This window comes from Scyliorhinus torazame, chromosome 5, assembly GCF_047496885.1.
Source record: "Scyliorhinus torazame isolate Kashiwa2021f chromosome 5, sScyTor2.1, whole genome shotgun sequence".
Classification (NCBI taxonomy): Eukaryota; Metazoa; Chordata; class Chondrichthyes; order Carcharhiniformes; family Scyliorhinidae; genus Scyliorhinus; species Scyliorhinus torazame.
This window is the reverse complement of record NC_092711.1, coordinates 130,059,255-130,077,886: the sequence shown is the minus strand read 5'-3', so window position 1 is coordinate 130,077,886 and position 18,632 is coordinate 130,059,255. Positions and strand designations below refer to the sequence as shown.

Sequence of the window (18,632 nt, the reverse complement as noted above, 5' to 3'; positions counted from 1 at the left end):
GTACATGTGAGAGCAAATGACATATGCCTGAAAGTTATCATATTCAGGTAATATTCGATAGCGGATTCCCTGTGGGGTGGGGGGGGGGGGGCGTAGTGGTTGGTGTTGAGTTGTGTTATTGTCACTAAATTAGCAATGCAGAGAACCAGGCTGAAGCATTGCAACACGGCAGATTAACCCAGCAACCCAATTCAAGGGTTATTAGGGATGAAGCATGGTAGAGCTGGGCAGCACGGTAGCATTGTGGATAGCACAATTGCTGCACAGCTCCAGGGTCCCAGGTTCGATTCCGACTGGGTCACTATCTGTGCGGAGTCTGACATCCTCCCATGTGTCCATGTGGGTTTCCTTCCACAGTCCAAAGATGTGCAGGTTCGGTGGATTGGACACGCTAAATTGCCCATTGTGTCCAAAAATTGCCCTTAGTGTTGGGTGGGGTTACTGGGTTATGGGGATAGGGTGGAGGTGTGGACCTTGGGTAGGGTGCTCTTTCCAAGAGCCGGTGCAGACCTGATGGGCCGAATGGCCTCCTTCTGCACTGTAAATTCTATGACACATCATTAAAAAAAATTCTATGAATAACATTGAAAATATCAATGATGCAACTTTTTCCACATACTTTGGGATTTGACAATATTTTTACGCGGTTCCCAATCCAAGATTTTTTGCATGTAAAGTAAACATGATAACCACAATACCACACAAACAGGCACTGAGTTTGGCCCCCTGACCGAGAATAGGAAACCTGCATTCTTGTAGCACTGTAGAATCTTCTTTTGAGGAGATCCAATTCGGCTGAAACCCTTGAGAAGTGCCGCAGAAATTGTTCTAACATTAGAATCAGAAAATATGATTCATTTAACACGTGTTACTCTCTGACCGATTCCTCCCAGTCTCCATAACAGTGGATTTTGCAGGATATCGAATGTAATGTAACGGATTCGCTTAATGAGTAAACAGAAAACAGCAAGAATACAACTCATCTGCAAATGAGGAACGTCCATAATGTTTCTGCCCGGTTTTGAACCGGAGACCTTTCGCGTGTGAGGCGAACGTGGGAACCACTACACTACAGAAACCACTGTCTGACATTCAATGCAATGGGCCTGTGTAGAAAGGTGACACTGTTCTGTCACTCAGTCATACTTTGGGGCGTTTGTTTTGAAGAATTCAGCTGTTCCCATTAGGAATGCTGCAGAGAGACTGATCTAAACTGCAGAGAGCAATAAGAGGCCCTTCAACCCACCATGTTAATGCCAATTCTTTTCGAAGGAGCTAACCGATTAATTTAAATTTCCTCCTCTCATTCCATGAACCTGATCTTTCTCACTTTCAAGTAATTCTCTAATTTATTCTTTAAAAGGTGTTTCTGTAGAATTCATGCACAATTGTCTGAATTAACAACGATTCCCTGACCAATTACATGATGTGGAGATGCCGGCGTTGGACTGGGGTGAGCACAGTAAGAAGTCTTACAACACCAGGTTAAAGTCCAACACGTTTGTTTAGAATCACTAGCTTTCGGAGCACTGCTCCTTCCTCAGGTGAATGAAGAGGTAGGTTCCAGAAACATCTATATAGACAAAGTCAAAGATGCAAGACAATGCTATGAATTGCAGGTAATTAAATCTTTACAGATCCAGAGATGGGGTAACCCCAGATTAAAGAGGTCTGAATTGTCTCAAGCCAGGACAGTTGATAGGATCCATCTTAATACACTACCCCCAATCCATGCACTTTAACTTTACACACTAATCTCTTATGTAGGACTTTGAAAAGCCATCAACTCTACCAGGTACACCCACGAAGAATTCCAGTAGATTTGTCAAGCATGATTTCCCCTTCATCAATCCATGCTGACTCTGTCCGATCCTGCCACTGTTTTTGAAGTGCTTTGCTATAAAATCTTTGATAGAATTCTAGAATTTTCCACACTGCCGATGTCAGGCTTACTGGTCTATAATTCCCTGTTTTCTCTCGATCTCCCTTTTTAAATAGTGGAAATACATAATGCACCCTCCAATCTGCAGGAATTGTTCCAGAGTCTATAGAATCCTGGAAGATGACCACCAATCCATCCACTATTTCTAGAGCAACTTTCTTAAGTACTTTGGGATGTAGATTATCAGGCCCTCGAGATTTATCAGCCTTCAATCCCATAAATTTCCCAACACCATTTTTCTGGGCAGCACAGTGGCACAGTGCCTCACAGTGCCAGGGTCCCTGATTCAATTCCCGTCTCGGGAGACTGTCTGTGAGAAGTCTGCACTTTCTTCCAGTTTCTGCGTGGGTTTCCTCTGGGTGCTCCGGTTTCCTCCCACAGTCCAAAGGTGTGCAGGTTAGGTGGATTGGCCATGATAAATTACTGGGTTACGGAGATGGGTATGGGCCTAGGTAGGGTGCTCTTTCCAAGGGTAGGCGCAGACCCGATGGGCGGAATGGTCTCCTCCTGCAGTGTATGGATTGTATGATTCTACCAATATTGATCTCTTTCAGTTCCTCCCTCTCACTCAGCCCTGCATCCCCAACACATATGGCACCTGATTTGTGTCAGTTTTTATTTCTGTAGAATATACTGGAATTTGTCAAATAGGCTACTAAAATTAATCTAAACGATCAGCATTCATTTGAATCGGGTTAACGTTATTGAAAATGTATTATTTCATGGAGTTTTGGAACTAACGTCAAAAAGGTTCCCACGAACCAGCCAGGAGTCGAACCTGGAATCTGCTGATCCGTCGTCAGGTGCGTTGTCCATTGCGCCACTGGCCCACAGGGAAATTACGTCACTACAAACTGGTCCAACACTTCACACAGACTGTTTATCCCAAAGTGTTTCAAAACTCTCGGGGGGATTCTCTCAGCTTCCCGCCGGCGGATTGGATCAGAGCCGGGGTTGAATTTGGTGGGACTGTAAAATACAGCAATGCAGCTACCATCCTGGAAAGAAAGAATGAGCTGGCATTTCTGGGATCATGTCCAGCGTCTGTTTGTGGGGAAATGTAGTTGGTGAATGGCCAGGCTTGGACAACACTTACCAGGACATAAAACAATAATTGAATGATTGGATTGGATTTGTTTATTGTCACGTGTACCGAGGTACAGTGAAAAGTATTTTCCTGCGAGCAGCTCAACAGATCATTAAGTACATGAGAAGAAAAGGGAATAAAAGAAAATACATAATAGGGCAACACAACATATACAATGTAACTACAAAAGCACTGGCATCGGATGAAGCACGCAGGGGTGTAGTGTTAATGAGGTCAGTCCATAAGAGGGTCATTTAGGAGTCTGGTGACAGTGGGGAAGAAGCTGTTTTTGAGTCTGTTCGTGCGTGTTCTCAGACTTCTGTATCTCCTGCCCGATGGAAGAAGTTGGAAGAGTGAGTAAGCCGGGTGGGAGGGATCTTTGATTATGCTGCCCGCTTTCCCCAGGCAGCGGGAGGTGTGGATGGAGTCAATGGATGGGAGGCAGGTTCGTGTGATGGTCTGGGCGGTGTTCACGACTCTCTGAAGTTCCTTGCGGTCCTGGGCCGAGCAGTTGCCGTACCAGGCTGTGATGCAGCCCGATGAATTTAATGAATTTAAGTTTGGAAATTCCCTGCTCCGTTCTGAGCTGCACAATGAACAGTAAACCACACCTATAATGTACAAACATTAACTTATATTCCCTGTCGACATGCTCATACGTTTCCTCCTGATCAAATTATATAATATTCACCATCAGCTGCTGACTCAATCAATGGCTCCTCTTTGTTTTCAAACATAGGAACAGATGAAGTAAAAGATTCACTCACTTTGAGAGTAACAAACACAGTGTCTGTTCCAATAATAAGAGTCAGGCTGCAGTGTGTGAATCCAGTGGATCCAGTGTAGAATCATAGAAGCCCTACAGTGCTGAAGGAGGCCATTCGGCCCAAAGAGTCTGCACGGACCCTCTGAAAGATCACCCTACCTAGGCCAATCCAGGGCGGCACAGTAGCACAGTGGGCAGCACCGTTGCTTCCCAGCTCCAGAACCCCAGGTTCAATTCCCAGCTTGGTTTCCTCCGGGTGCTCCGGCTTCCTCCCACAAATCCTGAAAGACGTGCTATTAGGTAATTTGGACATTCTGGATTCTCCCCCTGTGTGCCCGAACAGGCGCCGGAATGTGGCGACTAGGGGCTTTTCACAGTAACTTAATTGCAGTGTTAATGTAAGCCTACTTGTGACAATAAAGATTATTATTATTATTATCCCCACCCTATCCCTGTAACCCCACCCATGGACAGTTTAGCATTGCCAATCCACCTAACATGAACATCTTTGGACTGTGGGAGGAAACCAGAGCACCCGGAGGAAATCTACGCAGACACGGGAAGATTGTGCAAATTCCACACAGACAGTGATCCAAGGTGTGAATTAAACCCAGGTCCCTGACGCTGCGAGAAAACAGTGCCAAACAACATGCCACCCCGTTACTCTGCCAATGTTACTATTAGCCAATAACCTGCCTGTTATTCCAATTCTGGTGTGCGTTACTCTGTCACTGTTATTATTAGACAATAACCTGCCTGTTATTCCAACTCTGGTGTGTGTTACTCTGTCACTGTTATTATTGGACAATAGCCTGCCTGTTATTCCAATTCTGGTGTGAGTTACTCTGTCACTGTTATTATTGGACAATAACCTGCCTGTTATTCCAATTCTGGTGTGTGTTCCTCTGTCACTGTTATTAGTGGACAATAACCTGCCTGTTATTCCAATTCTGGTGTGTGTTACTCTGTCACTGTTATTATTGGACAATAACCTGCCTGTTATTCCAATTCTGGTGTGAGTTACTCTGTCACTGTTATTATTGGACAATAACCTGCCTGTTATTCCAATTCTGGTGTATGTTACTCTGTCACTGTTATCATTAGACAATAAACTTTGAAAAAAAATAAATTTAGAGTACCCAATTCATTTTTTTCCAATTCAGGAGCAATTTAGCGTGGCCAATCCATCCACCCTGCATATTTTTCGGTTGTGAGGGTGAGACCCACACAGACATGGGGAGAATGTGCAAATTCCACACGGTCAGTGACTCAGGGCCAGGATCGAACCCGAGTCCTTAGCACCGTGAGGCAGCAGTGCTAACCACTGTGCTACCATGCCACCCCCTTTATTTGACAATAACCTGGTGTCCCTATATTCCAATTCTGGTGTATGTTACTACTGCAGGTCCCGGGCTGATTGGAGTCTGGTATAATAATCAGAGTGCGTTTCCAGTGTCTCCGAGGTCATTTTAACTGCAGGTAATTTGACGTTAATGGGGACAAGAGGCCCAATAAACATCCAATTGTAAAATGGGGACAAGGTGTAAGGAAGCAATGATATTTTGATGCTTCTGTTTTACAGTGATTGTCACTGGGAGGTGTATGATAAAATAAGAATGGAAACATCATGACAGAGACACAAGAGATTTCTGAGGTACATCTGTTAGAGGAACTGAAAATATCTAGTTCCTTCTCATAGTTCTCAAGTTACACAGTAACACAGAAGGTGACACGGTAGCAGAGTTGCTTCACAGCTCCAGGGTCCCAGGTTCGATTCCAGGCTTGGGTGGCTGTCTGTGTGAAGTTTGCACTTTCTCGCCGTATCTGCATGGGTTTCCTCCAGGTGCTCCGGTTTCCTCCCACAGTCCAAAGATGTACAGGTTAGGTGGATTGGCCATGATAAATTGCCCTTAGTGCCCTTGGTGTTACTGGGATAGGGTGGAGGTATGGCCTTGGTAGGGTGTTCTTTCCAAGAGCAAATACAGACTTGATGGGCTGAATGGCCTCCTTCTGCACTGTAAATTCTATGATCTATGAAATGTATCCGACAGCTCATCAAAACCAACATTTTAATCTTCTCTTTGCGACACATTGTGATGGAAAAGATCAAATGTTAAAACATCAGTTTGAGGAAAATTCAGAACGTCACAAAGGTGAGTGAACTGTCCAATTAACCCCATTCACCACAACTCTGCCAATTTACCCTCTACAAGTGTTTATCCAATTCCCTTTGAAAGTTACTCTTAAATCTGCTTCCAGCAGCCTGTCAGTGTGAATTCCACATCACATCACTGTGTAAAAACAATTCTCCTCATCACCCCCTTGGGTTCTGTTGTCAAATATCTTAAATCTCTGTGTCCTCTGGTTACAAACCCTCCTGCTCTTGGGAAAGTTTCTCCCCATCGACACTATCACAAATCCTGCCTCATTTTAAACACCTCTATTAAATCTCCCCTTCACCTTCCCTGATCTCAGAGGGACAATCCCTGTTTCTCCTGCTCTAAAGAATCACAAGGACTCGAAACGTTAACTCTATTTCTCTCTGCACCGATGCTGCCAGAACTGCTGAGTTTTTCCAACATTTGCAGGTTTTCTCCCTCTTTTTCCTCCTTCAATCTATCACAAACCATTCATGATTTTGAGCACCTCAATTAAATAGGAACACACGGGGATCAAGGGAGATACAGGGGGGGGGGGGGGAAGGAGAGAGACAGACTGAGAGAAGAACTGAGAGATTTAAAAACAGAATGATGAGGTGGTGAGAGATAAAAGCTGAGAAATAGAGGAGACAGGTAACACAGGAAGAATTATATATAATATAAAGGAGCAGGTTATCAGTTCCCAGCTGCAGAGAGCAGAAAGAACTCAGTGACTGATCCACAGACACAGCCGCTTCTGTCTGGGAATGGAGACTCTGGACAGAAATAACCAGCTCATTTGTCAATGTCACCACAATGAAGGGCATCTCTTCAGAGGGTGATATGCAGCAGGGCGCATGCGCGACCATGTGCCGCAGGGCGCGACCATGTGCAGCAGGGCGCATGCGCGACCATGTGCAGCAGGGCGCGTGCGCGACCATGTGCCGCAGGGCGCGACCATGTGCCGTAGGGCGCATGCGCGACCATGTGCAGCAGGGCGCATGCCCCGACCATGTGCCGCAGGGCGCGACCATGTGCCGCAGGGCGCATGCGCGACCCCATCCTGGACCCGGAAGCGGAAGAGAGAATCCTGTGAATTTCTCTCCTGGACTGAGAGTGAAATTCCTTTGGAAAATCCTTTACCAACGGGAACCTCAAACCAAACCTCACATCATCATCATCATCATCATCTGACAGAGTCACTCGATTCATCAGGACCTGAATATCATCCACCTTTCAATGTGGGAGGTAAAATGGTCTGTTCTGTCTGCACAAAGATTCCAGATCTCAGACTGGGAAAGTTTAATGACTTTTCCAGGTTAAATTTGAGACTAATTACACCGATCACATTGGGGACGTTAAATAATTTGCTGTTGTACTCTTCTGTGTGCTGGTAAATTTAACATAACCATACTAACATACTTGGCAGCTAAACTGGGCAGACTGCTGACATTGTTATTGTTAATGGTAGCCATGATGTGGAGATGCCGGCGTTGGACTGGGGTGAGCACAGTACAAGGTCTTACAACACCAGGTTAAAGTCCAACAGGTTTGTTTCGATGTCACTAGCTTTCGGAGCGCTGCTTCACCTGAGGAAGGAGCAGCGCTCCGAAAGCTAGTGACATCGAAACAAACCTGTTGGACTTTAACCTGGTGTTGTAAGACCTCGTCTTGTTATTGTGACCATTACTATCCCGGTTTTTATTAAAGTTTGTTGTTCCGAGGGTGGAACGGTGGCGCAGTGGTCGCACTGCGGCCTCACGGTGCCGGGGACCCGGGTTCGATCCTGGCCCCGGGTCACTGTCTGTGTGGAATTTTCACATTCTCTCTGTGTACGTGGGTCGCACCCCCACAACCCAAAGATGTGCAGGGTAGTTGCATTGGCCACGCCAAATTGCCCCTTAATTGTAAAAAAAGTTTGTTGTTCCTGTATTTCATTCAGCTCATCATGGCTACAATGGGCAACAAATAGGTATTCCACCTAATTCCAATTTCCAGATTGTGGTCTGTAGCCTTTTGGGTTACATCAATTCAAATGCTATCCAAATACTTTTAAAATACTATGAGGGTTTCTGCCATCATTTCAGGCAGTGTGTCACAGATCCTCAATACCCTTGCACCCTCTAAACCTCTCACTTCACTAAATCTCTGCCCTCTTGTTATGGATCCCTCAACCAAAGAAAATAGGACCTCTGAATTTTATACATTTCATTTAGGTCTCCCCTCAGTTTTTTCTGTTCCAAAGAAAGCAATGCCAGTTTATCCAAACTTTCCTCAGAGCAAACATTGTCAATTTCTGGCTGTTGTTCTTAAATCCCCTCTGTGCTCTCTCTGGTGCAATCTTCCTGTGTACAGGAACCTAGCTCTGGCCTAACCAGTCCTGTCCTGCATTTATCATGTAATCCTTTTGCCTTGTTTTCCCTCCAGCTTTCTTCCTCACTATCAAGTGTTCAATCACTTTTTGTGTCATAGGTAAACTTCTTATTCAAGTTCCTACATATACTTTCAAATCAAGGGGATATAAACCAGGAATGAAGGGCCCAATACTGAATCCTTTGAAATCTGCACTGGAAAGAGATCTTTGATATTCTCTATTCTTTATGGGGTGTGAACGTCACGGCAAGACCAGCTTTGTTGCCTAGTCCTAATTGCCCTTAAACTGAGTGGCTTGCTAGGCAATTTCAGAGGGCAGTTCAGAGTTAACACATTGCAGTGGGGTTGACCAGATCAGGTAATGCGGGGCTGGTTTAGCTCAGTGGGCTAGACAGCTTGTTTGTGATGCAGAATAAGGCCAGCAACGCGGGTTCAATTCCCGTACCAGCTCTGTGTACCCGAACAGGTGCCGGAATGTGGCGACTAGGGGCTTTTCACAGTAACTTCATTGCAGTGTTAATGTAAGCCTACTTGTGACAATAAAAGGTTATTTCTATTTATTTATTTTTATGATGGCAGATCATCTTCCCAGAGGACATTAGCGAACGGGGTGGATTTTTACAGCAATCAACAATGATTTAATGTTCACACACGGACTAGTTTTCAATTCCAGATTTATTAATTGAATTTGTTTCTTCCAGCTGCCATGGTGGGATTTGAATCCATGTCCACAGGACGTTAGCCAAGGCCTCTGAATTACTTGTCCAGTGATATTACCACAGTGTCACCATCTTCCAGTCACAATAAAACACCCAACAATCATCATTTAGCACTTCCTGCCATTGAGGCAATTTTAAATCCAACACATAACTTTCTCTTGGCTCTCATGAGCCTTTAATTTTCTGCCCAGTTTGCCATGTGGGACCTTGGAGATGTGGAAAGAATGAGTCCATTTGTGAGACAATCCAAAACTAGGGGCCAGAAATACATGAAAGTTACAAATAAATCCCATGGGAAATAAGGAGAAATGTGTTTACTCCGAGCGGTTAGAATGTGGAACTCACTACCACAGGATGTGGTTCTGGCAAAAAAGCTGAGATCCTTTCAAAAGGAAACTAGACGAGTGCATGAGAGAGAAAGGAATAGAAAGAGAAACTGAAAGACCGAGCTGAGTAGATGGGATGGGTGGCGAAGCGTGTGGCGTATCAACGCCAGCCGAAGCCAGTTGCGATGAGTGGCCTGTTTCTGTTCTGTATATTCTGCGTAATTCTTTTTAAAAATACATTTTTATTCTCCTTTTTCACATTTTCTCTCAAATTTACACCTACCAACAACAAACAATAATCTGTAACCAATGCACTGTCAATCCCTATATCAATAACAACAATCCCATCCTCCCACCAAACAGCATAATATTTGTTAACATAAACAAATAACAAAAAGGAATCAGGAATCGCCCATAGTCACCATTAACACACACAGCCCCCCTCCCCCCCCCCCCCCCCAATCAATGTTCAATGTAAACCAATTCTTGAAAGTGCATAAGGAATAACACCCATGAATTGTAGAACCCCTCCATCCTACCCCTCAGTTCAAATTTGACCTTCTCAAGAGTCAAGAATTCCAACAGGTCCCCCCGCCACGGCAGGGCACAGGGTGGAAAGGTTGATCTCTACCCTAACAGGATCCGCCTTCGGGAGATCAACGAGGTGAAGGTCACAACATCTGCCTCCGCACCCGTTTCCAACCCCGGCTGGTCCGACACCCCGAATATGGCCTCCCGAGGACCCGGGTCCAGTTTCACGTGCACCACTTTAGAGATGACCCTAAAAACCTCCTTCCAGTAATCCTTCAGCTTTGGACAGGACCAAAACATATGAACGTGGTTTGTGCCCCCCCCCCAGAAACGTTCACACACATCTTCTACTCCCACAAATCATCCTCGCTGTAAGGTGTGTTCTACATACCACCTGAAATGAAATGAAATGAAAATTGTTTATTGTCACAAGCAGGCTTCAATGAAGTTACTGTGAAAAGCCCCTAGTCGCCACATTCCGGCGCCTGTTCGGGGAGGCTGGTACGGGAATTGAACGGTGCTGCTGGCCAGCCTTGGTCTGCTTTCAAAGCCAGCGATTTAGCCCAGTCTGCTAAACACCTTCAGCTGTATCAACCCTAACCTCGTGCACGAGGTGAAGGCGTTCACCCTCCGGAACCCCTCCTCCATATCCTCTCCCAATTCTTCCTCCCACTTTGCATTGATCCCTTCCAGTGGTGCCTTCTCCTCTTCCAAAATAACCCCGTAAGCCGCCGACACTATCCCCTTCTCCAGTCCCCCTGTCGTCAGCAGCACCTCCAGCAATGTGGAGGCCGGCTCCACCGGGAAGCTCTGTATCTCCTTTCTGGCAAAATCTCAAACTTGCATGTATCTAAACATTTCCCCCTGCTCCAGCCCATACTTCGCTCCCAGCTCCTTCAATCCTGCAAACCGACCCCCAAGAAACAAATCTTTTAGTGTCCTAATTCCTTTCTCCTCCCATCTCCGAATATTTCTATCCTACTTCCCTGGCTCAAATCTATGGTTCCCCCGAATCGGCATTTTCCTTGACCCTTCCCACAACCCAAAGTGTTGGCAAAACTGCCTCCAAATTCTCAATGGAGCTATTACTACCAGGCTCCCTGAGTATTTCCCCGGGGTCATCGGGAGTGGCGCTGTTGCTAGCGCCTTCAATCCCGACCCCCTGCACAAACTCTCCTCCATTCTGACCCACTGGGAATCAACCCCTCTGACCCAGCTCTGCACCTTCTCCACTCTGACCCAGCTCCGTACCTTCTCCACATTCGCCACCCAGCAATAACACACCAGGTTCAGAAGACCCAAAACCCCTGCCTGCCTTCCCCTCTGTAGCAGCACCTTTCTAATTCTGGCCACCTTCCCATCCCATATGAACGAGGTAATCATCCCTTCGATCTCTCCCAAAAAATGCTTTTGGCAGGAAAATCGGCAGGCATTGGAAAATAAACAGGAATCGCCTGTTCATTCATTTTAACCGCCTGTACCCGACCCACCAGTGACAGAGGGAGACCATCCCACCTAGCCAGATCGGCTTTCACTCTCCCCACCAAAATAGAAATATTGTATCTACGGAGCCCCTCCCCCCTCCCCAATCCCGAGCAACCTGCACCCCCAGGTATCTAAAGTGAGTCCCTGCCCTACGGAATGACAGCCCCCCCCCCCCCCCCACCCCTGCCTGCCCCCACCCCCAGCAGAGACACCACAAAATACTCACTCTTATCTAGATTTAATTTGTACCCCGAGAAAGACCCAAACACCCGAAGCAGCTCCAGTATTTCCCCTATTGACATACTCGGTTCTGACACGTATAATAACAAGTCATCGGCATACAAGGACACCCTAGGATCGATTCCCCCCCGACTCACCCAGCCCTTTTAAAATCTCACCTGATCCTTCACCCTCGAGTGAGTCTCCTGCAGCATTGTTACATCAACCTTCAAACTTTTAAGATGCGCAAGCACCCTTGACCGGACCTCCCAACCCCCTCATATTCCACGTGACTATCCTAACTGGGGGTCTCTCACACCCCCACCCTTCTTATCCACCATCATCATAAGTCGCGGACACTGGCAACGGCCCCAGGGAAGTACTCGGAGTCCTGTGGTGGTGGCCATGCTGACAATATGGAGGCAATTTCAGCAGCAGTTTAGATTAGCGCGGGGTCTAAGTTGATGCCGATCCGAGGGAACCACAGGTCTGAGCCAGGCAGGATGGGTGCCGAGGGTTCGGAGATGCGAGGAGCGATGGAGATGAAAACTTGTTTTTGGAAGAGCGGTTTACAAGTTTGGAGGAATTGGGGTCCTGCGTGCGGAGGGTTTCAGCTACCTGCAGATGCAGGATTTTGCGAAAAAGGATTTTCCGACCTATCCGGTGGCACGGTCCTCCTCGTTGCTGGAGGGGCTGTTGTCGGTGATGGGGCTGGAGGGGTGGGGTCATCCCGGCAATCTATGGGAGGCTTGTAATAATAATAATCGCTTATTGTCACAAGTAGGCTTCAATGAAGTTACTGTCAGAGCACATCTGACAAAGTCGAGGATGAGCCTGCTGTTTGAGGGAATTTGTGTGCAGTGTGGGAGGGGCCTAGTCAATCACGCTCACAGGTTCTGGTCCTGCCTAAAGTTGGAGAAATTTTGGGGGTGGTTCTTTAACGCCATGTTGGCGATCTTGATGTGGACTGAGCCCAGATCTCTGGGGACCATTCAGACTTGTCAGACATGTCGGAGTTGCAGGCGGGAGGGGGGCAGATGTTTTAGCCTTCACCTTGTTGATCACTCAGATCTGGATCCTGTTGGGGTGGAGGTCGGCTTCTCCCCCCTGTGACTCCGTGTGGCTGGGGATTTAATGGAGTTCTTATACTTAAAAACGGTGAAATTAACTTTAAGAGGGGGAAATGAAGGATTCTATAAGATGGGGTTTGTTTATATTCCATTTCGGTGAGTTGGTTACCATTGGTGCTGGGAAGGGGGGAGGTGGGGGATTTATTTTGTTTTGGAATGTTGTGTGTGTTAAATGTAAAAATGTTAAAATTTGAACAAAAAAAAAATCACTGACCATGTTCTTTTTCATTTTCTTACAGGGTTGGAGATTCTTCGATCGCCGTGACCCAGCCGGCCCCGACCCGGTAGGACTGAACCGAGGGCCCCACTTCGACCTGGAAACAGAAGAGGACTGGCGAGAAGGCCCTCCCTGGCCTGAAGCCCGCCGAGTAGGCCCGCCCTGGCCTGAAGCCCGCCGTGTAGGCCCGCCCTGGCCTGAAGCCCGGCGAGTAGGCCCGCCCTGGCCTGAAGCCCGCCGAGTAGGCCCGCCCTGGGCTGAAGCCCGGCGAGTAGGCCCATCCTGGCCTGAAGCAAGACTCAACATCCAAAGTGCCCGACCCGGCATCCATCTACGTGGCCCGTTCCGACCCCACCCAACGTGGACCACCCAGTATCCTGATCCACCTGATTGGGAAACAGAAGAGGACATGTGGATAGACCTGATCAGGCCGAGATCGAGGTCCAATCTCAGGAACACCCGACCTGACCGCTGGCACTATATCCGACCACGTGACCCGGCCCGACTCGGCCCAGGAAGACCCCGCCAGCGATCCGAACACAACTCAACCATCCCCAAAGCAGCGAAGTCCCCACGCGGGGACCTAAAGACACCAAAAGGAAGTTCCCTCTTCGCGAAATCCCGGGGCCTGACCGGACCGCAGAAATGCCCCCCTGGTGACCCCAAAAGCACAACCAGAGCCCAGGATCCCTCCACAAAGTCAGGTGTTTCTCATCAGATCCCAGGACCACCGAAAAGCAGCCAGCCACCGAGGAAACGAGGGAAACGTGGCGGTTTGCAGGTGAGACTAAAAGAACACGGTTTCAAGTCCCCTCTCCCCAGCATATTCCTGGCAAACATCCAAGATATCGAAAGCAAGATGGACGAGCTTAAAACTAGACTTACCTCTCAGAGGGAAGTGAGAGACTGCTGTGTGCTCTGTTTCACAGAGACATGGCTCACCCCTGCCTCACAGGACTGCGCCATACAACCTGATGGCTTCTCACTTCACCGGATGGACCGCACGGCATCGTCGGGCAAAACGGAGGGTGGAGGGGTTTGCCTTCTCATCAACACCTCCTGGTGCTCGGATGTGGCAACCTTGGCGACCCACTGCTCCCCGGATCTGGAATACCTGACTGTGAAGTGTCACCCAGACCACCTTCCACAGGAGTTCACTTCAGCCATTATCACGGCGGTCTATATCCCACCCGAGGCAGAAGTGAAGAAGGCGCTTGATGAATTGTCCACCGTTGTAAATAACAATGAAACCGAACACCCGGAGGCTTTGTTCATCATGGCCGGGGACTTTAACCAGGCCAACCTCAAGAGTGTGCTGCCAAAATTCCACCAACACATCTCCTGTCCCACCAAGGGCTCTGACATCCTTGACCACTGCTACACAAACATCAAAGGCGCCTACCGCTCCATTGCCCGACCACATTTTGGAAATTCGGACCACAAGACGGTGTTCCTTCTCCCGACATACAAGCAGAAAGTTTTGCAGGACAATCCGGTTAAGAAGGTCGAGTAATGTTGGTCCAAGGCAACAGAAGAGTTCTTACGCGACTGCTTGGAGTCAGTGGACTGGTCCATATTCAGGAACTCAGCGACCAACCTAAACAAGAATGCCACTGTGGTCACAGACTTCATCAGTAAGTGTCGAGGACTGTGTGCCAAAGAAGGCAGTACTTGTGTTCCCCAACCGGAAACCATGGTTTAACCGGAAAATCCACTTCCTACTGAAGTCCAGTTCTGAGGTATTGAAGACAGGTGACCCTGAACCGCCAATGCACAAGTGACTGCAGGGATTGGATTCTGTGGTTATTGCTGCTGATAATCACATCTAGGAATGAACCATGTTTATTCTGACAGTTTGCATTTTCTTCTGTCGATGTAAATAATCCCTGTAACTGGGCTGGAAGTTCAGTATTCTGGTTAAATGTCAAATAAATCAGATTTATTTTGACCCTTGTGTCTTTCCTACCTGATTGTTTAACATCAACTGCCTGGACCTCAGAAAGGACAATCTGGGGGAGGATCATACGGAGCTTCAGGCTGGACGGTCCTTCAGGGAGACACTGAGGGAGGCAAAACAGGCACTTTGGTCTTTCTCATCTCCCTTCACTGACACCGTGGGTTAATGTATAAGAAATGTGTTCCGGGGCAGCAGTGGTTAGCGCTGCTGCCTCACGGCACCGAGGTCCCAGGTTCGATCCCGGCCCCGGGTTACTGTCCGTGTGGAGTTTGCACATTCTCCCCGTGTTTGAGTGGGTTTCGTCCCCACAACCCAAAGATGTGCAGGGTAGGTGGATTGGCCACACTAAACTGCCCCTTAATTGGAAAAAATTAATTGGGTGATCAAAAAAAGAAATGTGTCCCAGCTTCTCTCTCTTCCGTGGCTCAGAGTTCCTCGACATGGAACTGAAGACTCCTTTACCGCTGTGCTCAGAGCCAGGAAGAGGAAATGCAGGAAGGTGCCAGAAACATGCTGTCAAATTGGAGATTGGTGGAAACCGATTTGTTCCAGACTTAAAATAAACAGCAGGTTTAAGTTTGAAAGATAAATTGATAAGCAGGATTTCACAATGCTTCAACTTTGAAGAAGCAGTAGGGACTCCAAACTTTAGTTCAGTTTCTCTTCTAGACCTGATGTGTTTTTCCAGCATTTCTTGTTTTGAATTCACAATGACTCATTTGACGTGTGAACACAGCTTCCGGGCGTCCAACCCCACAATACAGAACTCGCTGCTCCCTTAATCCTTTGACCTCGGAGTTCTCTTCCTGTTAGCTTCCAGGACAGTCGATCACCACTCGCCAACATTACACTGACAGATAAAGTTCAGGGGTTTCATAGAATCGTAGAATTTACAGTGCAGAAGGAGACCATTCGGCCCATTGGGTCTGCGCCAGCCCTTGGAAAGAGCGCCCTACTTTAGCCTGCAATCACCTCCACCCTATCCCCGTAATCCAATGTAACCTTTTGGACACTAAGGGGAAATCCAGCATGGCCAATCACCTAACCTTCACATCTTTGGACTGTGGGAGGCAACAGGAGCATCCGGAGGAAACACGCGCAGCCACGGGAAGAAAGTGCAAACTTCACACAGTCATCCAAGGCCGGAATTGAACCCGGGACACTGGAGCTATGAAGCAATAGTGCTAACCACTCTGCGAGACAAAATGAGGCCATGAATCAAAATTGGGAAATTAATCAGATTAACATGATTACATTTTGAAAGAATATCATTTAAAATTGTAACAATGCATTAATTTTGTGCTTGATGGGTAAGGAGTGGGACTAGATAATGTTCACTACTTTATCACATTTTATTTTTCAATGAAACATGGGATGAATGGTGAATCCAGTTCATCATCTTCAATGTAGATGAGGTAGATTCAACTCAGAAATAGTTCAACCATCTATTGTTTCAAGAAATCAACTTGCTGGAGTGGAGACATAGATTAACATCGGTGTCGACATATTTCACACATTGATGGTAACGTGGGAGTGAGGGCAGTTCTTAAAGAGATAGACAATTTTCAATCGTCATGGTTAAATTGACCTCGTTTTCTTTACATGATGTGTCGCATCAGGTCAGGTCAACTCCAGATTCTGATATCAGACCCCCGGGGTCAAGTGGCTGGAGAATTGAGTTTCTGTAATATTGAGCACTTGGGCCAGAGGCTGGAGTAGAACCAGTGACCAGTGAATGTAGAACTGAACCCAGCCAGAGTCAGCATTTGATTTTTCTGGAAAGAGTTCAGTGGAAATTCTCCAGGATGTTGCCTGGGCTGGAGCGGTTCAGCTATGAAGAGTGGCTGGATAGGCCGGAGATTGTTTTCCTTGGAGCAGAGAAAGCTGAAGGGGAACACAAAGAACAAAGAAATGTACAGCACAGGAACAGGTCCTTCGGCCCTCCAAGCCCGTGCCGACCATGCTGCCCGACTAAACTAAAATCTTCGACACTTCCGGGGCCCGTATTCCTCTATTCCCATCCTATTCATGTATTTGTCAAGATGCCCCTTAAATGTCACTATCGTCCCTCCTTCCACCACCTCCTCCGGCAGCGAGTTCCAGGCACCCACTACCCTCTGTGTAAAAAAACTTGCCCCTTACATCTACTCTAAACCTTGCCCCTCGCACCTTAAACCTATGCCCCCTAGTAATTGACCCCTCTACCCTGGGGAAAAGCCTCTGACTATCCACTCTGTCTGTGCCCCTCATAATTTTGTCGACCTCTATCAGGTCCCCCCTCAACCTCCTTCGTTCCAGTGAGAACAAACGAGTTTATTCAACCTCTCCTCATAGCTAATGCCCTCCATACCAGGCAACATCCTGGTAAATCTCTTCTGCACCCTCTCTAAAGCCTCCACATCCTTCTGGTAGTGTGGCAACCAGAATTGAACACTATACTCCAAGTGTGGCCTAACTAAGGTTCTATACAGCTGCAACATGACTTGCCAATTCCTATACGCAATGCCCCGGCCAATGAAGGCAAGCATGCCTTATGCCTTCTTGACTACCTTCTCCACCTGTGTTGCCCCTTTCAGTGACCTGTGAACCTGTACACCTAGATCTCTCTGACATTCAATACTCTTGAGGGTTCTACCATTCACTGTATATTCCCTACCTGCATTAGACCTTCCAAAATGCATTACCTCACAGTTGTCCGGATTAAATTCCATCTGCCATCTCTCCGCCCAAGTAGCCAAACGATCTAAATCCTGCTGTATCCTCTGACAGTCCTCATCGCTATCCGCAATTCCACCAACCTTTGTGTCGTCTGCAAACTTACTAATCAGACCAGTTACATTTTCCTTCAAATCATTTATATATACTACAAACAGCAAAGGTCCCAGCACTGATCCCTGCGGAACACCACTAGTCACAGCTCTCCAATTAGGAAAGCACCCTTCCATTGCTACTCTCTGCCTTCTATGACCTAGCCAGTTGTGTATCCACCTTGCCAGCTCACCCCTGATCCTGTGCGACTTCACCTTTTGTACCAGTCTACCATGAGGGACCTTGTCAAAAGCCTTACTGAAGTCCACACAGACAACATCCACTGCCCTACCTGCATCAATCATCCTTGTGACCTCTTCAAAAAATTCTATCAAGTTAGTGAGACACAACCTCCCCTTCACAAAACCATGCTGCTTCTCACTAATACGTCCATTTCCTTCCAAATGGGAGTAGATCCTGCCCCGAAGAATTCTCTCCAGTAATTTCCCTACCACTGAAGTAAGGCTCACCGGCCTGTAGTTCCCTGGATTATCCTTGCTACCCTTCTTAAACAAAGAAACAACATTGGCTATTCTCCAGTCCTCCGGGACATCACCTGAAGACAGTGAGGATCCAAAGATTTATGTCAAGGCCTCAGCAATTTCCTCTCCAGCCTCCTTCAGTATTCTGGGGTAGATCTCATCAGGCTCTGGGGACTTATCTACCTTAATATTTCTCAAGACGCCCAACACCTCGTCCTTTTGGATCTCAATGTGACCCAGGCTATCTACACCCCCTTCTCCAGACTCACCATCCACCAATTCCTTCTCTTTGGTGAATACTGATGCAAAGTATTCATTTAGTACCTTGCCTATTTCCTCTGGCTCCACACATAGATTCCCTTGCCTATCCTTCAGTGGGCCAACCTTTCCCTGGCTACCCTCTTGCTTTTTATGTACGTGTAAAAGCCTTGTGATTTTCCTTAACCCAATTT

The 18,632-nt window shown here is 47.2% G+C and overlaps 1 protein-coding gene and 1 non-coding gene across 2 annotated transcripts; one reads left to right on the top strand and one right to left on the bottom strand.

Moving 5' to 3' along the window:
* Positions 1-1,006: 1,006 nt before the first annotated feature.
* Positions 1,007-1,079, bottom strand: trnav-cac (transfer RNA valine (anticodon CAC)). The gene has a single exon. It is a non-coding gene; the product is annotated as a tRNA-Val (tRNA).
* A 5,913-nt stretch (positions 1,080-6,992) lies between these two features.
* On the top strand, positions 6,993-14,881 carry LOC140419747 (uncharacterized). The gene is made up of 2 exons (XM_072503692.1): positions 6,993-7,181; positions 12,956-14,881. The coding sequence occupies exons 1-2, from the start codon at positions 7,173-7,175 to the stop codon at positions 14,444-14,446; spliced, it is 1,500 nt and encodes a 499-aa protein (XP_072359793.1). The 5' UTR covers positions 6,993-7,172; the 3' UTR covers positions 14,447-14,881.
* Positions 14,882-18,632: the final 3,751 nt, after the last annotated feature.